Here is a 22,845-nt window from a genome sequence, read left to right on the forward strand (position 1 = left end):
ATGCCTCAGGCTAACAATGGACTTTAGCAAACTGGCAACAATGTTTAACTTATTTCTCATCTTCTCTAATTGATGGGAAATGAATTAAGTTTTAATGGTAAAAAATGAAGAGTTGGGCAAGGAAGGGGAGATGAATGTTGGAGCTTATAGGAAGCTTACTGTCTGTTTGTTTTTGAAAGGAGAGAGTTGACTTTTACTATTATTTTTAACAGTTGATTTATTCAGTTCTAGGTTGCCATATATTGAAGAGTAAAAAAGGGAACACATTTGCCGACTTCTACTTTTAACTATGGATCACTATGACGACGCAGTAATGTTCTCACAACTCAAGAGACCACTTTATGCATTAGATGACCTATGCTCTGCTACACAGAAACTTGCATCCCAATAAATATGCCAATGGTTACTTAGCCATTTTAGAAGGGATCTGAGAAGAATCCTAGAATGGTTTTCGTTAGATCCCCAAGTTACAGAGTTAGTAAATGTCAGGAAGTTCTCTGAGTGGCATTGGCAATTCAATTTCACTAGTTATGTGAAATAGATGTCATCTCCCAATGTTTCCTCCTTGATAAACATCAAGTTATTAAACTAATTCAGGCAGCTGAACTACTTTTTAAGTTAATTACCCACTTGCTCCTCAACAAATATATTTAATGTTATAATGGACCCCATCTAATCCATTTTAGATTTAGATTTATACAGAGACTATAGGGCATACCAAAACCTTTCCACTCTCTTCCTTCAGCATGTGTACATCAGAACCACACAAGGCATTGATGGAAAAGCTCAGACTAGTCTACCTCCAAAGGTAGACTAACTTCAGTCAAGGCTCATAAGCTCAGAGTTCATGTTAAAAGGTAAAGGGACCCCTGACATTTAAGTCCAGTTGTGGACAACTCTGGGGTTGCGGTGCTCATCTCGCTTTACAGGCCGAGGGAGCTGGCGTTTGTCCGCTCCACAGACAGTTTTTCCGGGTCATGTGGCCAGCATGACTAAGCTGCTTCTGGCGCACCAGAACACCGATACCTGAGCAGCGCACAGAAATGTCATTTACCTTCCCACCGGAGTGGTACCTATTAATCTACTTGTACTTTTTGGCGTGCTTTTGAACTGCTAGGTTGGCAGGAGCTGGAACCGAGCAACGGGAGCTCACCCCACCATGGGGATTTGAACCGCCAACCTATTGACTGGCAAGCCCAAGGCTCAGTAGTTTAGACCACAGCACCACCCACGTCCCATTGAGTTCATGTTATTTGACCACAAAGAAATAATAGTGGTGGTTACGATCTCCCATTTCCTGTAACCACCTAGCACACAGGATGCCCATGGATGTATGCTGAGTGGAAGAGGGGAACATCAGCCTCTGTGGTCGCTCCATGGGTGAGTGCTTTGCGCAAGAGGGACACATACATATGTGTGTGATTTTATATTGGAAGAGAGTGACATTACAAAATGAAACCAGAAAATATTCACATTCAGATAAAGCGTTCTTAACTATAACAGAAATAATTCTAAAATGTAAGCACAGACCAAGTGTGCCTATTTTCCAGGGACAGTTCTGGATTTACAGAAGCTGTCCCAGTTTCTGATTTGATCTCATAATGTCCCTATTTTCATCAGAGAAATGTGGAAGGTATGGAGTTAGGTGACCCCTGAACCAAATAGATAAGTTACTGTGCAACCTTTAGAAGACATCTGAGGGCAGCCCTATATAGGGATTAAAAAAAAAAAAAGTTTTATATTTTTATATATGTTGGAAGCCATCCAGAGTGGCTGGGGCAACCCAATCAGATGGGTGGGGTACAAATAATAAAATTGTTGTTGTTGTTGCTGCTGCTGCTGTTATTATTATTGCGGAACAGGACATCCTTATCTTCATCGGAGAAATGTTGGAGGGTATCAGCCCTGAGTGCTCACTGGAAGGAAATCAGCCCTGAGTGCTCACTGGAAGGACAGATCCTGAAGCTGAGGCTCCGATACTTTGGCCACCTCATGAGAAGAGAAGACTCCCTGGAAAAGACCCTGATGCTGGGAAAGATGGAGGGCACAAGGAGAAGGGGACAACAGAGGACGAGATGGTTGGATAGTGTTCTCGAAGCTACCAGCATGACTTTGACCAAACTGCAGGAGGCAGTGGAAGACAGAAGTGCCTGGCGTGCTCTGGTCCATGGGGTCACGAAGAGTCAGACACGACTAAACGGCTAAACAACAACAACAACAATGTAAGCATAAGGACAGTGGCTGCAATCCTGCAAGCAGTTAAAAGTTGATTCATAGATATGTGCTCTTCACTTGATGACTGCAAAATCAAGGAATGACTCACACGACTCCACAAAACAGCACAGATGTTACAACAGAGACAGAACCTCACATCTCAATGGATTCAGTTTTCATACAGTATACAAGTGCTGATCATCTAGTGTACAGTAACCAAGCGCTGTGATTCTGAACTAGGTCTTAGATTACTTAAATCAGGGATGGGTAACATGTGGCCCTCCAGAAGTTTTTTTGGACTTATAACTCCCTCCGTCCCTGACCTTTGGCCATGTTAGCTGGGACTGGTGGTAGTTGGCGTCCCTCAAAACCCTAAGGTTCCCCACTCCTGATTTAAATTACACTAAAGAGAATGGATTTAAGAAGCTTCATTATGCAAACATTGCACCCAGTCTTCAGTGAAAGCAATGAACGCATGCTTAGACAGCCAATTTCCCTACTCCTTAATTGCAAAACATTTCCTAGCTATTAGGATGCTGTATGGAGGCTTTCTTGAGTTTTAATTTTCATGGAGAAACCAGAATGGATAGAGTTTGACTTCGGCATATGGTTGCCATGTTTTTCATCTTCACATTTTTCTGCTGAGCAAAAGGCTCCTGCTTGTTCAGATGCCAACTGTGATTGCTTAGCTATTTCCAAAGAGGAAAAACAAGGGAAGTTGCAGCTGTAGCAGCAGATGGAGTTCTCCTGTGACTCAGGGATTTCTTGCTTCAGAAACCCATTAAGCCAAGAAGTCAATTTTCCATGTATGTTTGTACGCTTTAGCTGCAGGCAACTGCCTCATTTTTAGAGGCCCTTTGTAAAGGGGGGAGCATAGCAGAGGAATTAACAATCAGCTGTACAATGGACCACATAAGACAATTTCCTCTCAAATTTTAATTGCATTTCATTTTGCCTAAGGGAGTTCTCTGAAGCTTAATGAACTACAGCTACACCTGCAACAAAATGTGCTGTAGTGACTGGTAAAAGTGAAACGACTGGAAGGGAGAAGTAACTGCAGCGACTTTCCCCACATGATAAAGAAGCTTATTTATTTCACCTAATGTCTCCACTTGTCACCATGTGGAATTAGAGACTAGGCAGGAAGTCAATTAAGCAACTTTTCCAGGATTTTCCTAGTTTTTCAGGTTTTCCTTCCAAAACAGCATTCAAAGTTTTCACAAGGTGGGGGAGCAGAACTTGGTCTGTTCTGCCCCCATCCTTCTAGAATGTCCTCCCTATGTAGGCCAAACAAGGCTCAACATCATACTTTCAAGAACTACTGTTTAGGGTTGCCACCTTTGTTCTGGCAAGATATAGGGCAGGGCAGGGTGGGGCGGTTGAAGGGAGATTTTGTTTTTTCATTTGGTGCTGAAGTGACTTCAAAACAATCTATTACCATCTATCGCAGTCTAATAGGTCCTTCTGGAACTGGTCACACACAGAGAGATGTGCACATACACATGAATTTGTAAATGTGCCTGTGCTTGGCTACCCAGAGCCTTTCATGTATAAACAACTATCTGATTTTTAGAAGACATCTGAAGCAAACCCTGTTTAGGGAAGTTGTTAATGTTTGATGTTTTATCGTGGTTTTAATATTTTGTTGGGAGCTGCCCAGAGTGGCTGGGGAAACCCAGCCAGATGGGCGGGGTATAAATATTCTTCTTCTTCTTCTTCTTCTTCTTCTTCTTATTATTATTATTTCACACACACATTCAAACACATGCTGTCATGTGTGGAGAGTCTGCCTCCCCCTCTGGTAACATCACAGGTAAGAATTAACGAGCAGTTTATATTTTATAGTTCTTTTATTCAGGCATTGGGATGCAAGGAAAAATTCACATGTCTTCCCAAGGAGAGCAGTTGGCTACTCTAAATCCTCCTGCTTGCGTCTTCCGCAACAGCCGAGGTGTCAACGGGAAGTTCTTCCTCCTCTCTGCATCCTTTGTTCTCTAATACGGTCGAACCGTTTAGTTCATGCAGATGGAGGGTCCTCTCCAATGACATCTCTGCTATCTGTCCCCTCCCTTCCATTCCACTTGCCATTATCTCGTAGCTAGGCAACTCCTGCCTAAACTGCTCTGTGTCTGAGTCTGGCTCAGCTTCTGAGACAGCTGCAGGCAAGGGGAGTGAATCTTCCCCCTCCAGCTCCTTTTCTGAGAGAAGCTGTTCTGCCTGGGAAGGCATCCCCCCCCCCCCCCGTTTCAGACCATTCCCTGACACATTTGGAGAGGATTCCTAACTTGGCAGAGAGAGAGAAAAAGAGAAGACCTCAAATACAAGACAGACCTGTACCAATACAGGATGCAGCATTCTATATTGAAATACGGAACAATTATGTATTATACAGAAGAGGTGGCTTTCCTAACTGTAGTACAATGTAAATAATAATAATAATAATAATAATAATAATAATAATATCTCAATATGCATTTTCAACTGAGTTGTTGTTGTTAGTCGTTTAGTCATGTCTGACTCTTCATGATCCCATGGACCAGAACACGGCAGGCACTCCTGTCTTCCACTGCCTCCCGCAGTTTGGTCAAACTCATGCTGGTAGCTTTGAGAACACTGTCCAGCCATCTTGTCCTCTGTCGTCCCCTTCTCCTTGTGCCCTCAATCTTTCCCAACATCAGGGTCTTTTCTGAGGAGTCTTCTCTTCTCATGAGGTGGCCAAAGTATTATAGCCCCAGCTTCAGGATCTGTCCTTCCAGTGAGCACTCAGGGCTGATTTCCTTCAGAATGGAGAGGTTTGATCTTCTTGCAGTCCATGGGACTCTTCTCCAGCACCATAATTCAAAAGCATCAATTCTTTGGCGATTAGGCTTCTTTATGGTCCAGCTCTCACTTCCATACATCACTACTGGGAAAACCATAGCTTTAACTATATGGACCTTTGTTGGCAAGGTGATGTCTCTGCTTTTTAAGATGCTTTCAACTAAGTTACTTCATGAAATAAAAAGTTTTATTGGTGTTGGATGAATTGCATTCTACCGAAACTGATGGGCTGTTCTTAGTATATTCTATAAAGCTACGTTTTACAAGGAAGACGGGTTACTACAAATATCGCAGGTAAGATTCACCTTTTGTTGTGTGGGCAGGGCGGTACCTCCCCCTACCTGGCCAATCCCCTGGCAACGCCTCCCCAGGCGGGATTGGGCGATTGGCTGAGGTAGGTGGAGACCTCCAGGTATCCAGCCTGGGGAGGGCAAAGCCAGCTCGTAGTACCGGGAGGAGCACTGGGATCCAGGGGGCTGCGTATGACCACGCAAAAGGCCATTTGATGTGGGGAGCGGTCATTACATGGAAAATATAGTGCATGGAAATATTACTGAAAATATTACATGAAAAAGGTTAATATATTTTACCACTCCCGAGAATGTTGCAGTTCTTGCCATCCTCTTGCTCATCAAGCTTCAAATCTGTAATGGCCAAGTCCCTGGCACTTCTCAGCCATTCAATGCACAAATGCAAACACACTCAAGCATGCACATCTAATTTAACATAAATTTAAGTTTTCTTATAGCTTATAGATGGCTTGCATATATTTGCAGTCCCTAAAAATGGGCTCTTAGGAGATAGCTAATGAATGAAATTGTATATAAGGACATTTTAAACAGAGAGCAAACAGAATGAAGGCAATTATGAAGAGTGTCTTCTGACTGCATGCTACATTTGAACTCAGAACAAAATTAGCATTGCCCCTCTTATCCAAAAGAATGCACATATATTAAAAGTGCATATATTAGCTTCAATAATTTCCACAAATAATTGACTTAATACTTGATACATCAGTTTAGAACTGCTGTGCTAAAATTATTCCACTGCCCATTATTGTTTGCTCTTGCAATTAAATAGGCTGCTTAAAACACTTGTTGATTACTTTCTAGTTTGGAAAATCAGGCCCTGAAGTAAGTTTATTAAAAACCAGAGAATTTTAGCACACACAATCTCCCCACTCCCCACAAAACCCTGCCAGAGTGCTGAGTTCCATTTTGAATATATCTCATGAACAGGTTACAATAGTGGAAAGTATGTGATGCTGGCAAGTAATGTTTTTTGTTTTCTAAATCTGGCAACACTTGACAGGCAGTATGTAATGGTAATTAACATTTGACTACTGACAAAATTCATGTGGTAGTTGTAGCCTGCCAAACTCTTTTTAAAAAATCAAGAATGGCAATAAGCCTAAAATATTCAAATCTGAATTTTAAGACAAAACATTTCACATCCATAATATGTCTTCTGAATTTCACGTTAAAAATTTCCCTTAGTAGAAACTGGGAAATTTTGTGAGCATTTGCAAAAGTTAATGTGTGATAAATGAAATCATGCATTTGCACCACTGACAATGGTTTATATTAATATTCTCACAATTACTTTGGTGGTTCTGATGGTAAGGTTTGCAGTTTTGTGCAATATCATTAAAACCTGGAAAATTATTTATCTTAGCTCTTTTTGAAAGGCATTAAATAACGTATTTTAATTATAACTCAATATAGATATCTATTTTTCTTACCTTCTCCAATTTTGACAGAGCAAGAGAGTAGCAGTCTTTGGCCCTGAATTGCATGAATCTCATGTTGGCTGGGTGAGTTAATTCAGTTATTATGCTTAGACTAGAGAACAACCTAAATGTTTTTACAAGGAGATAATATAAGTTATTCCTCCAGTAACATCAACTGGATAAGATAAAACATGACAACATATACAAAAACTAATTACTTGTAGCTCCAAAATTATAATTAGTTACAAGGAAATAACAACTTTTGGCAGAGGCAAACATGTCCCTCTAAAAGCACTAATGTGCTGCACAGATTCAGAGAAAACCAGCATATTACTTTTAGAAGGGTGGCTTGTATAACATTTAATATGGCAGAGAAGGCATTGAACAGTAATTATTTGAGCTGTGTTTGATAATTTATTCTCAGAAATGAGACAGTTCTGCAGAAAAGGGAAAAAAAACCTGGATAAACCATTGAAATGGTTATGTAGCCTTTACTGGCTATAAAAGAAATAACTTTTCCAATATGTAAAAATATAGCTGTGTTGAAAATATAAATTACACTCATGATTCATGTACGATGAATAAAATGATGGCTCCATTCCAGCCTGTCAGGAAATCCCAAAGGCGTCAACTGAGCTAGTCACAAAGCAAAACTAACATTTTTATTGCTTTCTTAAAACTGAAATCAGCAGGAAAAAGCATACAATTATATTCTTTGGGAAAAGGAAAGCAAACAGAATGCCGAAGTGTGGTTTGGGAACATACCTAATTCTAAGAAATATTGACTTAAATGGAGATATGAGGATTTGGATAGCATTCTACTAAATAACGATTAGGGTGAGTTTCTTGCCATTAAAAAAGTAGCCATTTTGATTTTCGAAATTGTTAAATGCTCTGGAATTAGTAATTTGAAATGGTTTAAATACCACATAGGAAATTGTACCATATCACCACCCATTTGAGAATTTGGGAAAGACTGGCTTTGTAAAGCTAGGGTAGCTTAAGTCACAACACACGCACAAGCTTCACAACATATTCCTATATGCTGCAGTTTTGCTGCAAAGGATGGAACCTGTTCAACCCACACATGTGGATGCCTGGAGAGTTAAATTGCAGTCAATCTATCCTCTCCTACCTACTAAAACCCATCCCACAATGGTGATGTTGTCAGCTGTATCCAGCGCTTTTTTCTGGGGGGGACGCAGGGGGACACATACCCCTAAACATTTTGTGAGTCTAAGCTTGGCCTCATTAAGGGACAGTATTTCAATATGAGTAGGAAAATGAGAGTATCCCTAAACATTTGTTTTAGAAAAAAAAGCACTGGCTGTATCCATTTCAAAAGTTACAGGGGAGATTTTCATGAGTCTGGGGTTCTGTAAGCGCCCAGCAATCTAACACACTGTAAAGATAACATTTCATATATTTGCTAAGTGCGGAATATTTAAAACAAGTGCTACGAAGCAATTAAGTATTCAGTAGCTACAAAACAGTCCCCTTGGCTTTGAGTAATTTGTCTTGCTGTAGATGCTGGCTCTCATGTGGAGATACTGGAAACTGCCTGGCCTATTTGGTGTATCATTTATTTATTCATTAAAACAAATTCTCTCACACTTTCAGATAATAACCTTTTAGATCAGTTAACTACATGTGGAATGCAATCCTCTCTTTTTTTCTTTCATTCTTAAATTTATTAGCTGCTTTTCTCATAGAGGAACCCACAGCAACTTACAGTAAAACCAGTTAAGAACTTTCAATAAAAGAAACCCAGATAAACATATAAAACAGACTTGCTGATCCCACCTTACTACAAGGTCACAATGCCACCCTTCAAATTAAATAACAAATGAGTAAAGGGAAAAGTATTTGACCGACACCTACAATTACCGTATTTTTCGCTCTATAAGACGCACCAGACCACAAGACGCACCTAGTTTTTGGAGGAGGAAAACAAGAAAAAGAATATTCTGAATCTCAGAAGCCAGAACAGCAAGATGGATCGCTGCGCAGTGAAAGCAGCAATCCCTCTTGCTGTTCTGGCTTCTGGGATAGCTGCACAGCCTGCATTCGCTCCATAAGACGCACACACATTTCCCCTTACTTTTTAGGAGGGAAAAAGTGAGTCTTATAGAGCAAAAAATACGGTAGATAAAGATGGTGTCAAGCATGTGTGCTTTGGGAAAGCATTCCACAAGTAGAGAAAAGACATCACTGAAAAGGTCGGATCTTGTGTTGCCACCCTCTGAACCTCCCTGGAGGGGCCAAATGGTGGTGGCAGGGTCTGGGTTGGTTCTTGTGGGGAGGGCCAGTCCTTGAGCTATTGGAGTTCAGAGCTGCATAAGGCTTCGGAGATCAAAAACTAGCATTTCAAATTGTTCAGACTGTCCTGACCCGATCAACATTCTGAGCTCCAAATTCTGTACCAGCTACAATCTCCAAACTGTATTGAAAGGCAGCTCAATGCACAATGCATTGCTGTAGTCAAGTCTAGAGGTTCCCACAGGGCCTCTCCTCTTCACGGAGGGGAGGTGTTGTGAGCGGGAACCGCTTCCCGCGCTCGCAGGGGGCGTAACTCAGCCCCCTGCGTCACTGAGTCCTGTGCCAGTGTCACGCTCACCAGCCAGCCTATACGGCTGGGTGGGGGCGTGGCTTACCTGTATTTGAACGACCGTGGGCACACAGACTCTCTCTTCTTGTTCCTGGCTTCCTCGATTCACCCACCCTCCCTCCCTTAGGTTTTCTCCTTCATTTCTTGACCTTGCTATGGACTTCAGTTGCCCGCCTTGGTTGTCCAGGGGGCCTGGTAGGAATTTTTTTCCACTTGGCAGATTGGCACCAACCACTTGGATTTTCGCCTACCTCGTAGCAAATTGTCACAACTTTGTAAGGTTTGGCGGTTAGGCATTGGAAAACGCATTGTGTGTCGGAGGGGAGGTTGTAGCCATCACCTCCCCTCCCCTTGAAGGGTATTCTGTTAAAGGAATTTGGTGGTCGTGGTTCCTGTCCGATGCCCTGGTGGTGGCTAGGGCCATGGCTCAAACCCCAGTGACTCTAGGGGAAAGCTTCCAGTTGATTTGCATCAACAAGCTCCCCCTACTGTTTGTTAACCCTTGTGTGACTCCCAGAAGAGCGGGCAGGTGTCCGATCCATTGCCTAAGCCAATACCACTCACATTCTGTAACCAATAAAGTTGTGCCCTTCTTAGCCCATTAACCTAAGTGCTTGTGTCCATGTGTATTATTATATCTCCAAGCAGGGGCAGGGCCTTGACTCACAACCTAGACAACAGAGGTTAGGCTGTTCCTGCCCAGGTAGGGGTGTAGCTGGGCCATCAGTCAAAGCTGATGGAAGGCACTCTACACCATCAAGGTCACTGGATCCTCAAGCAACATCAGAATTACTCCCAGGCTATATGCCTGCTCCTTCGGAGGAAGCACAACATCACCCAGAGCAGGCCACCTCCTAGGGAACCACCCACTAACAGTTTCTCAGTCTTATATGGATTAAGCTTCACTTTCTGGGGTCTCATTCAGTCCATTACTAAAGCCAATCACAAGTCTTACACAACTGTATACAAACTTTAGGTGGGAGTTCCATGGAACTTGAGGGGCTTATTACCGAATAGACATGTGTATAGGATTCTGTTGAACACTACTCAGAAGTAAGCCCTAATGTGTTCAATGGGATTTCTTTCCTGTTAAGTGTGTATAGGATTGCAACCAAAAGCAACCATATAGGAGTCTTTCTCTTGTATTTGGATTCATCCAAGTTGGGTGGGTGCAATTTGGACAAAACCCAAAATGGAGACAAGTAAAGGTAAACGACCCCTGGATGGTTAAGTCCAGTCAAAGGGGACTATGGGGTTGTGGCACTCGTCTCACTTTCAGGCCGAGGGAGCCGGCGTTTGACCACAGACAGCTTTCCAGGTTGTGTGGCCAGCATAACTAAACTGTTTCTGGTGCAATGAAACACCGCGACAGAAACCAGAGCGCATGGAAACACCGTTTACCTTTCTGCCACAGCAGTACCTAATTATCTACTTGCACTGGTGTGCTTTTGAATTGCTAGGTTGGCAGGAGCTGGGACAGAGCAACGGGAGCTCACCCTGTCACAGGGATTCGAACTGTCGACCTTCTGATCGGCAAGCCAAAGAGGCTCAGTGGTTTAGAGCAAAGCGCCACCCGCGTCCCACAAGTAGACAAGTAGGGTGGCCATTACCATAAGCATGCTAGTGCCCTTCACAGTGACATTTTGAGATGGGACAGGCAGCCCCAGCTCTACTGCTGTTGCTGCCATACTGAAGCTGTCTTCAGGATAGGCAGTGTTTAAAAGTTTAAAGGAAAAGAAATTAGCTGTCCCCCCTGCTGCTGTGGCATGAAATGTTTGGATGTCAAACTGTGGTCCCTAAAACAGCATAAGGAAAAATGCCTCCATTGGTTACCTGCAAATGGAGTGGCAAAATGGGGCTGCTATCTGTCAATGATCTACACTAGAGATTAAAACAAGCAGGCCACATGTTTAATTTCTCCATTCATGGCCGTGACTAGATCTTTGTAATAAGTAAAACATAAAAAGTTATGTTGCACCTTCACACACTAAACACGACAACACTAAAACTTTTTCTCCATTTTCCAAAAATGTGTTTTCTAGATCCTCACATTGCTGCTACAAAATTACTGGTATTTCTTTTTAAACATAGAGTAGCGGTTTGATTTACTAAGTCAAACTAAACATTTTGTTTAAATCATATATATATATATATATATATACACACACACATACACACTCCTAAATTTCAGATACGGGAGAAGGCTGCCATCTAGTGATTATATGCTACACACAAGCATGAACTAGCAGGAGATAGCAAATAATTCCTATTGCAAGCTATAACTAAACTGGAAAATATATTTCAGTTAAGTGTGTCTAATTTTTCTTGGCTATACCAGTATCTTTTCTGGATCTTGAAAACAAGCTTTAATTTAGATTTCATCTGATTCTCCTGAATTTTCCTCTCATGGTTAGTGATTCAGAAACTTGTGTTCCTTTGAGAAGAAACAGGGCCTTGTTTGTTTGTTTGTTTGTTTAAGAAAGGGCAACCCAGCTGTGGATTACTGCAAATTAACAGCTTGGAGGCATTTGTTCCTTGAGCACAAAAAAATAGTGATGAAGTAATTATGGATCCAATAATGGCAATATTGGCAAGCAATTTCATCATGGTTAATCTTCAGGGTACAGATGACAGCAGGACTATAAGAAAAAATGGTGCCTGAAGGAGGTGGTTTTTTTGGTTTTTTTAAATCCACTGCCATCCAGTCTATTAATCTACCATTAAAATAGATGGTGCAAGGTAGCAAACTACGAGCAGATTCACATGCAGAAAATGTGAATGAATCGTAAAGGCAGAGAAAATTTACTCAGTGGAAGAGCTAATGACTTTTCATGCTGAAGTTCCAAGTTTCATTCCCAGTGCCTCCAGCTAAAGAGAATCGTTTAAGCCAGAATGGGTAGACAGCATTGGGCTCAGTGGGCCAATGGTTTCAACTCAGTACCGGGTAGCTTCAAGTGGAAGAGAAGTCATCCTGAAACTACAGAATTAAGCTCCAAGAAAGTATGGCTAGAAACAGAAAGGGCCATGACAGAACAAACAAGAGAAAGTGAATGCAGATTATATGTACTACTAAACAGTAGTGTACTGGTCTGTATAAAATGGCATAAAAGCTTTCTGACACCGCTCCCATGTGTATACCTAATCTTTGAAATGTCAAGAGGGACTCTTCCCATTGGTCTCACCCCTGAGGTCTGCATGTTGAGTGAAACATTGGTAATGGAAGCCTATGCGCTTATAGTTGTGCACCCATAGGTTTTCTACCCTACTAGCAATCTCTTAGTTTACACACAGAAGCAGAGAGCTACTGCTCAAGAGCTACTCCTTAAACCAACACAACCTTCTTCTATAACTTCTAGCTTCTTTTTTTAAAAAAAGAAGAGGGAACCAGGAAGGACTGACACTAGCTATGAACGTTGGGGTAGGTAGGAGAAGAATTTCATTTCATAGCAACAGAACTACTCACCAAGGAATAGTTCAAAACAACAGCCACCGTTGCAAAACCAGCAATGGTCATCTGTACTGCTGCAGTTTATTCATCCAAGATTAAAGATATAGGTAAAGGGACCCCTGACCATTAGGTCCAGTCGTTACAGACTCTGGGGTTGCGGCGCTCATCCCGCTTTATTGTCTGAGGGAGCCGGCGTACAGCTTCCGGGTCATGTGGCCAACATGACTAAGCCGCTTCTGGCGAACCAGAGCAGTGCACGGAAACGCCATTTACCTCCCCGCCAGAGCTGTACCTATTTATCTACTTGCACTTTGACGTGCTTTTGAACTGGTAGGTTGGCAGGAGCTGGGACCGAGCAATGGGAGCTCACCCTGTCGCAGGGATTCGAACCGCCGACCTTCTGATCGGCAAGTCCTAGGCTCTGTGGTTTAACCCACAGTGCCACCCACGTCCCATCATCCAAGATTACCAAGTGGTTAATTACACACGGTAGTAAATACACCACTTGCTAACGTGTTACTGTATTCTAGCAGCTGCCACACAAAATGTAGCAAGCAGTTGTGTCTTAGTAGTATGCATTAAGCGGAGAAGAAGTATCTATGATGAGCAAGATGAGAGAAAGTGCAGGCCTCATTCGTACTGCTTGACACCAAATGTTAGCTGCGAGGATGCAACCTCAAACTTATACTTGACTCACCCACCACAAAAAACAGATTTTAACTGAACCTTCTGGGACCCATTGGTGAAAGACCTGGAGCAGATATAACATGCCATGAAGTTTCAGGCTTAATCATACTATATGTGCCAACCAGGAGTGTCAACTTGAATAAAATATTGTGGGGGCCCAAGTCACCCCCGCCCTGCCCTGCCTAATCGATCACATGGGGTTTGGTTTGGTTTTAACAAATAGGTTGTTCTTAAATTTTATAAAGTCATGCTCACACTATACATTTAAACAAAGCCATATCTAGGGGGTATTTGTTTTTTGGGGTTTTTTTTTTGCCCTGGGTGCATTCCACTTAGCAATCTTCACCATAACAAGAATATACCATATGCAACAAAGGTACAAAAGTACTGCCACTTACCTAAAGAGGGTTTGTACATTTACAATAGTTTTAGCATCTGCCATATAGTCCTCTTCAGCACTCATGGTGCTTTCCTTATCCACCACGACCACGTTTGCAGCAAAGGTCACACCACACCTTAGCAAATCATCTAGGCTTTTGAAAACATGGCAAAATGTTAGGCAATGTTAAAAACATATGGCTCGTCATAAAATTAGCCACATATTGTAAGCAACTTTTACAATATTTAGGAATTTGGAACCCTGGAAGTCAATTTACAACCTGTGATTGCCCTGCAAGTCGTTGAACTCAACCTTTGTTGCACCATAGCATGCAAAAAAAAAACCCTAACATTTACTGTTGTGGTGGCTCCTTATATGCAATAGGGAAGCACAAAGCCAATATACAACATTTATAGCAACTGGTTTTCAGATGGTTGTCATGGGTCCAATGGTCATGTGGCATGACTCAGCCCCTCAGAAGTTCAATGCACAGATAAATCTGGTTCTGTTTTAACTTTGATGAACTAATCAAGAGCCAACCACAGGAATGCCCATTCGTTTCCTGCAGCCCCAGCCTTGCAAGAGAAATCCCACCCACTCACACTTTTATAGCAGCTGCTTCAGTTCACTTTGATAGCAGCTGCTTCAGTGAAATTGACTCAAGACCTATTTGAGTGTGCCTGATTGCATGGAAATCTTACACACAAGCACAATTGAACACAGGAAGCTCTGCCCCTTGTGTTGATACCTCTGGTGCCTTCCACACTTTGGAGGGTGGTCTACAATGTGGGGCTCCTCTCCTCCTGGAGGCTCCCATCATGATTTATAACCCCAATATTTCAGGGTTTTAAGTTGTGCTTTCATTATCATCTTTCTGCTTTGTTTTGCTACTGCTGCCCCCTGAAGTGAGAGGAGAGATTGTGGACCATGCCTGGAAGACACTGGACCAACCCACCCCTGATTTGCAACAGCTGGCCTTGACACCAGACATCTGGGTGGGTTGGGGAGTTTAAAGGCGGGGGGGGGATGTTATGAAAATGAATGTTATATTATATAAAATATAAATGTATTGTCTTATTTCTCCCACTCCCCCCATGGTAATATATATTGCACTTCTTCCTCTTCTTCTTCTTCTTCTTCTTCTTCTTCTTCTTCTTCTTCTTCTTCTTCCTACTCTTCCGCTGGAGACTTTTGGATGACAAGTGACTAATAAGCCTAATATATGAAATGAAATGAGTAGAAATCCTTGAGTAGAGGAGGCTCTGCCCCCTTTAGACTTCACCCTCTAACTTGTGGGTGACAATTGTGATTTGCTTAATGTGCTTGTGCATGTGAAGAGCATAAATAAAGCTTGCTTTAAACCAGTATCTGAAACCCACATTAAAACCCAGTTTCAGATTTCAACAGCCAATGTCACTGCCAATATACTGCTTAACCAAAGAGCAATGTTTGCTTCATGGAGTGGGAAAGAAACAATCTTTCTGAGTCTGGAATCCAACTTATTAAACTGTGGTTAATTAGGCATTGCATATGTACTGACCCACAGCATGATTAATTTCCCTTGGCTGATTACTATCTTTTGGGACACTATTTCTAACTAAAAAATTAAAGGTCAATTTTTAAAAAATGAATAAACCAGACATACCATATTGGATAGTTGGTAGGAAGTAATTACATAGCATGCTAGGAAGGATGGCAGGCGCAAGCCTTCCGTTTTTTAAAAAAATGTTGGTAAAACTATTGCTTGAGTTGCATTAAGATGGCATTTCAAATAATCGTATTTCATTTCCAAAGGCTTCTCATGAAACTGCATTCTTCCGGAAACACAGCATGATGACATTATTCCCTGCAATAGTTTCCCAGTGTGTGAAAGCATTTAATTTGCTTCTAAGATGTGAGACAAAGTTTGGCAGTGCCTGACATTACGCAAGCCCTCACTGTCTCCTCCTTGCCTTGTTCAATCCACCAAGAAGATTGTTCCATGGATGGATTGCTTTGCACAAATTAAGTTCATTAATTGCACACCCCGTAAGTTTTGGGTGAACACGTAAAGCAGGCACCCCCAAACTCGGCCCTCCAAATATTTGGGGACTACAACTCCCATCATCCCTAGATAACAGGACCAGTGGTCAGAGATGATGGGAGCTGTAGTCCTCAAACATCTGGAGGGCCAAGTTTTGGGGTGCCTGACATAAAGTGTGAACATAACAAATACATTTGCAGGCGTTTATCATACATGAAGGCTTGTCAGAGAGACAGCAAGACAGAGGTTGTCTGTTGCATGTACACTAAGGTTAAAACAAACTGGGTTTGTTTCCATATGGTGTGGGAAACTGCATTCAGACAGTTGACACCTGCAGCTTTCCACGACTGGCAGTCATGCCACAGTAGCAATAATTAAGAAAGCAGCAAGAGAAGAGAAGAGTTTGGATTTGATATCCCGCTTTATCACTACCCTAAGGAGTCTCAAAGCAGCTAACAATCTCCTTTCCCTTCTTTCCCCACAACAAACACTCTGTGAGGTGAGTGAAGCTGAGAGACTTCAGAGAAGTGTGACTAGCCCAAGGTCACCCAGCAACTGCACGTGGAGGAGCGGGGAATCAAACCCAGTTCACCAGGTTACGAGTCCACCGCTCTTAACCACTACACCACGCTGGCTCTAGCACTTCAAACTGTTGTTCTCTACCCAAATTATAGGAAGGTCTATTGAAAGCATCCCCCACACCACTCCACAGGGGAATGTAACAGATATGGATGTTGCTTTGGAAACACAAAGAAACACTTTTGATGCTGATGCAAGCATGCAAAAACAGAAAGAGAGCCCTGTGGATGGGGCATACTAAATTAATATTGAGGTGAACATGATGGTCTAAGATTCAGCTCCCAAAGACACTAAGGTGCCTGAATGCTTTTTCCAAAGTGTGTGGGTGTGGGTGTGTAGCAGCTAAACAAAAGTGCCGTTTAGTTCAGAATTTTGCACAAGAGAGAACTCCCCCCTTCACTTCAGGTCATTTGTCTTATCAAAACCACCCACTCTGAGAAGCTCCCCACCCCTTTTACTGTGGGTGGAGGAAACTTCTAATCCAGATTCTAGCTAGAGACAAGAAATTAAGTTCAGTAGCTGCCTAAATGGAATTTCCGGAAATAAAACGCCAAGCATACGCTGCTATCTTTCAAAATTCACACTCCTGTGAATTTTGTACCTGAATTTTGTAATGGAGTTATCAAACCAGAAAATGTATATATTTAGGGGAATTGTGCAGAAAAATGCACATCTTAGCAAGCAAAAGAATAATGTACAGCAATGCATTATAGCAAGGGGAGATCCTTTCAAAAACATGTATGCAGGGCAAAATTACATTAAACTGCGTCCCTGAGGAAAAAGCTGTGTAACAAACAGATGCAGGTACATGGCAAACAGAATATAAGATTCAGAAATGTAAGGTAATGAAAATTGACAAATTAGTGCATTACTAATTGCAGTGGATTTAGCACCTCTGGGTGAAACAAAACAAAACAAAAAAGCAACCCACACTCCAGGAAAGCACATTTACATCATTTGTAGCTTGAGTCTCTAATACTGCAATATTTACAGGCAAGTTCACATATTCAATTCCCCCTGTCACATACAACATGTAGGTTGTCTTGTATAGTCAGGGAATTGAGAATGCAAAGGCTAGAAAATGAACTCTTCACTAAATAAATTAGGCATTCCTGTCGACTTGGAAGAACAATCATTATGTGCTTGAACGATTGACATTCTGTCCATGGTAAATTCAAATTGACTGTGATTTCAGCATCGTGAATGGACGTTGTAGGTATTCTTCACTGTACGTTCAGATGACAGCTCGTCAAGTTACAGAAAATGTTTCAAAAGTGGGTGAAACTAGGGCATGGAGCGTTGTGATCCATTAGCACGATGCTCCTAACTCACGAGGGACAATGGTGAGGCTCGACAATGAATGAACTTGAATGAATGAATGAATGCCTACTTAGAATGAGTCCCAACATCCTCTGGAATCTTCAGGGATTCTTCATCAAAGGAATGGGTGCATAAATATACTAAGGGCTAGAAGGTTCTGAAAACACTGGTGTTCCCCATGTGTGTGTATTTCCAGTCAGGATATAGGCTTACTGAGGCAGCTAACAGGAGTTGAAACTACTTTGATTTCAAGTGTATTAGACCACAGTGCAAACATAATGATCGGCTACATAAATTATTAACAGATGAAATTAGACATGCAGTCTTAATATCATTTGAACAGATAAGCATTAAGATGCCAAATTACCACAATTTCCTCCCAACTCATTATAATTTTATAGCATTCTTTTGTATTTTTGCCAGGCTATTAACTTTTAATAACTGGAAATGAGAAATAACAGGAGAGAAGGTGGTCTAGACGGGATTCATTGATAAGTTATGCCGCAGTGGCCAAAAACCTTTGTACTTCTCACAAAAGGGTCTTTTGATTAATGTTGCTTTACTAAATTCAGATATAACTTCCAGCTTATAACTACATACAACCTGTTTTCTCCAGTGTATTTTAAGTTTTCCAATTAACTAAGGATCCATCTTGTGCCAGAAGGAAGAGAAGTTTAATGTATCAGCAGGTTTTGCCCAAATAAACGGCACTGGTTGGCTCCGCTAAGTTGAAGTAAGTTAGCTGAACTTAGATCACACAAAAATAATGAGGCAAGTATTGGGAACTGTGTTCAAGTTACTTAATCTGGACCTAACTCAAGATGACCAGGAAACACTGATATTTAAACAAAAATATTCAATATATATGGCAGCCTACAAAAATACTGGGTTGTATCCAACACTGTGTGTGCAGACTTCTGCTAATGCAATGGGAAATCCCTGCTTTTCCTCTCACCCCTCAAAAAAACCAAAACAGATTTGCTCCATAGGGTGTAGATTTTATGGGTGGGAAGGCAGCTTCAGAGGAGAGGATGGGAAAGTTTGATTGGGATAGCAGAAGTTGGAATAGCAGGTCTGGATATGAACCACTGAGTATATTCCCCCCCCTCGCCCCCCCCCAAAAGAATGGAGAAGAAACAGGGAGATGTTGAAAATTCATACAAAAATAGCTTATTCCCATCATATCAAACCAAATTGCTCAGCTTACGATTTTATATATGGCAGCAACAAACAGCTCCCAATCTTAAGTGTGTTTCTGGTTTTTTAAAAAATGTATCAGCCATTGCTGCCAATAACAACTAAGACAGAGCTCTGCAAAAAATCCAAAAGCTGTTTTCATGCATCCAGGGAAATTTGCATCTTCTGTACTGATCCACAGGGAAGAGTTTAGGGAAACTTCCAACTTGGAACTAAAGGATGGCCTGCAGCTGTCATGTAACATTTCCCTCTGGGGAATTTAAATGGCGACAAATTTAAACTTCCCACAGTGCTTCAAAGTACTGGCATGTCAGGGGTTCCACAAAGCGTTTTGGGAAATGTAAATAGCAGCTGCAAACTGCCCCTCTGTTTATGGGCATGCCTCTGTTGTTCACCACCATGTAAGCCCGGAATAGGAGCCCACAGCAATGTAAGAGGGGATCACAAGCCCTGCTTGTAAGTTGATGAACAGATAAAATGGCAAGGGGGCATTTGATAGCACACCAAAAAGCTCTTGACAAGCAGAAGTAAAAGAATCTAATCCCAGTTCCAAACAAAAACTGGCTTGGACAAAAATGCAACATAAGTTTGCGAAGGTACCTTTTATCATATGTGGTGGTTGTGTAAGGTAGTAAAAGCTTTCTGGGAGGTGATATATAATGAAATGAAAAAAAAGTTTAAAATAACTTTTGTTAAAAAAAACACAGAAGCCTTCCTATTAGGAATTATAGGTACTGATATTCCAAAGGAACAGAAAAGACTCTCTATGTATGGACAACAGCCGCTCGAATGCTGTTAGAAAGAGTCCCTACCAGAGAAGAATGGCAAGCAAAGCTGATGGACTACACTGAAATGGCAAAGCTCAAGAACCAAGAGGACAAAAACTTTACAAAAGAATGGGGGGAAAATATAATTAATTTAAGAGACCACTGCAAGCAGATGAAAACATTTGCAGGATTTTAACCTCACTTGTAATGTAACAAATACTATGGAAACTATGGTTGGATATAAAATATACCGTATTTTTCGCTCTATAGGACGCACTTTTTCCCCTCCAAAAATGAAGGGGAAATGTGTGTGCGTCCTATGGAGCGAATGCAGGCTGTCACTGAAGCCTGGAGAGCGAGAGGGGTTGGTGCGCACCGACCCCTCTTGGTCTCCAGGTTTCAGGAAACTTTCTGCAAGCCTTCGGAGCGCGGCGGGAGTTCCCGCCGGGCTCCCAAGGCTTGCAGATATCAGCCTGCATCCCGAAGCCCGGGGAGCGCTGCACAGCGCACCCCGGGCTTCGGGCAGATATCCGTAAGCCTGGGGAGCCCGGCGGGAATTCCCGCTGGGCTCAGAAGGCTTGCGGATAGCAGCAAGCTTCGGGAGCGAAGGCGAAGTTGCACGCAACCTCGCCCCCGCTCCCGGACCCGTTCTGGGGGCTGGGGTCAGGGGAAGCTTGGGCTTCCCCCGCCCCAGCCCCGCGGCTAAAAAGGAACCAGGACAGCAAGCGGGATCCATCCCGCTCGCTGTCTTGGCTTCTGCCAAAGCCACACGCAGCCTCTCCTGGCTGAAGAGGTTGTGCGTGGCTAAAGAGGAAGCGAAGACAGCCAGCGGGATGGATCCCGTTGGCTGTCTCGGCTTCTTTGCTCTTTGGGGCTGGGGGGGATTTCCCCCCCCTTTATTACCCCCCCCCAAAAAACCACCTAGGTGCTCCCTATGGTCCGGTGCGCCCTATAGAGCGAAAAATACGGTAGATTATGGAATAATATGCAGTTCTAAATGTTGACAATGGGACCCATGGAGGGGATGGGGGAAGTCTCGAGATTCAGAGTAATCTCTGTATATGGATATACATTTGGATTGTTATAAATTTATATTTCTAAAATCAAATGAAAACGATATTTTTTAAAAATGCAAGGTCAGTTTGTAAAGACTATCTAGCTCCTTTTTTGTGGCATATGTGCAAATGGAAACAAGTCTTTTCACTGCATGTACCCAGTTCTAAAACAAGGACAAGTTTTAAACAAGAAGTCACAGCAGCACATAGCGCAATAATTGCAAGGTACTGTAATTATTAGACTAGCCACAAAGTGTGTGTGTGTGTGTGTGTGTGTGTGTGTGTGTGAGAGAGAGAGAAATAAACTCAGAAACAGTGTAGCTCTAGCTCTCCAAGTCCCATATCACACTGCATTCTTGCCAAATGTCTAAACCACTCCTGTGAATCAGCCTAAATCCTTCATGTCATAGTGGAGTGACCTTGAATTCCCCGCAACCTTTTTGAGTCTCTGGAGAGCAAGACAGTATTGTAGGTGCGACTTGAAAGTGAGTCATGGTTACTTAGACTTGCAGAAATATTGCCCCCAACAATAGAGCCCCTTCCAAAGCAAACTGGAATCTGGGTCTCAGAAACAGGATTGTAATTTTTAAAGGGTAAACTAGTAACTCAGCGGTTCAGAAGGGTGAAGGATAAACATGCATGCAAATATGCTACCATTTGAACTATGACACCACACACATGCAATTACACAGCACGGCACAGCACACTACAATATTGAGTGTTCCAAGGATTTTTTTTACCTACTTGTCAATAGAGCCCACCATGTAGTAAACCATTGGAAACCAACAGATTGCATCCAGAAAATGCATATCTGGCCTAAGCAGCAGATGGGTCACAAAGCGAAACATATTGTCACAAAGAGTCATGAACAAATGCAAATGCAATTTGGAAATACTATGATAACTCAAAGAATACTTTTTTATTATTCATTCGAAAGGTTTATCTCATTATAACCCCAGGTAACAGGGGTTTTTAACTAGGGAAAACTATCAAATAAATATGATTATATACATATCAGTACTTCTAGTAAAAGTGTCGAAATCAGATGCCTTACAGGGCAGAATAAACCCTATGCTTAACGACACTGTATTGATAAAGACAGATACCTTTCCCACACACCCTGTAGGAAACACATTCCTGCAACGTGGCCCCAAATAGGGGCTACATGTGGGTGGCGCAACAGTGCGCATAGGGCAGATCATACAAGCCTTTTTTAGCCTATCAGTACCTTGCCAGATGCTTCTGCAGCAGATTAGTAATATCATAATCATAATAATAATATTTTTTTATTTATAGCCCACCCATCTGGCTGGGTTTCCCCAGTCACCCAGCCATCATCTCATATAAAATGGCCAAATTTTTGTGCACAATTTCATCCTCATGAATCCTGTTGAGATCAATAGGATTTAAGTCTCTCTAACTCAGTGTTGGATTACTGTGGAGTCGCTGAGCTACAGGATCAGTAACGCTTTGTGTAAGCAAAACTTTCCATACATGCATTTTCAGGAGGCATGTGAAATGGCATAGTTTTCGATGCTTGCTGCTGAATTGTTTTGATTTTATGTTTTAACTGTGTTCCTATGGGGAAGAAGGACGGTGTATAAATATAAATAAACACATTTGTGAACCGTATTTTGTCAATATTCCCTTTTTGTTGCTGTTGTCAATATACTGAGAAACGGCAACACAGGGAGAGGGAAGTGTGCTACAGAATACTGGGGGGAAACAATACTTTAAAAATGTAATATTTAAAGTATAAGCCTCACAAACAGGATGTAGTGCAAGCACTAGAGGGCACTGTGGTTTTAAACTCCAAATTTCAGCGCAGTGGGAAATTTTCAGAGGTGACATTGAAACAATATCTTAAAGACATTTCACACATTATGATTCCCGGAAAGGAAGAGCTAGAAAGAGATCTACTATTGATCATAGGTTCAGGATCTTACATTAGTGAAAGCTGATATTATGAGACTATACGGCATAAGGAAGGGAAGCGTGACAGTTCAGGGTTCTTGCTCT

At 42.0% G+C, this 22,845-nt stretch overlaps 1 protein-coding gene and 1 long non-coding RNA gene across 9 annotated transcripts in view; one reads left to right on the forward strand and one right to left on the reverse strand.

Moving 5' to 3' along the window:
* KCNT2 (potassium sodium-activated channel subfamily T member 2) overlaps window positions 1–22,845 on the reverse strand; it is a 236,073-nt gene that overhangs the window by 16,096 nt on the left and 197,132 nt on the right. For 5 of the 8 annotated variants that reach the window (XM_081012066.1, XM_081012063.1, XM_081012064.1 and 2 more), the window contains 3 exons: window positions 21,571–21,642; window positions 13,905–14,039; window positions 6,776–6,887 (listed from right to left, as the gene is read on the reverse strand). In XM_081012066.1, the coding sequence (XP_080868192.1) occupies window positions 6,776–6,887; window positions 13,905–14,039; window positions 21,571–21,642 (319 nt within the window). The remainder of the gene's footprint in view (window positions 1–6,775; window positions 6,888–13,904; window positions 14,040–21,570; window positions 21,643–22,845) is intronic. The other 3 variants (XM_081012068.1, XM_081012069.1, XM_081012065.1) reach the window with 1 other exon arrangement.
* LOC308480690 lies at window positions 4,105–15,019 on the forward strand. The gene is made up of 3 exons (XR_013988233.1): window positions 4,105–4,636; window positions 6,794–6,847; window positions 14,792–15,019. It is a non-coding gene; the product is annotated as an uncharacterized lncRNA (long non-coding RNA).

The sequence above is a fragment of the Podarcis pityusensis genome (assembly GCF_964106645.2).
Source record: "Podarcis pityusensis genome assembly, chromosome: 6".
NCBI lineage: Eukaryota > Metazoa > Chordata > Lepidosauria > Squamata > Lacertidae > Podarcis > Podarcis pityusensis.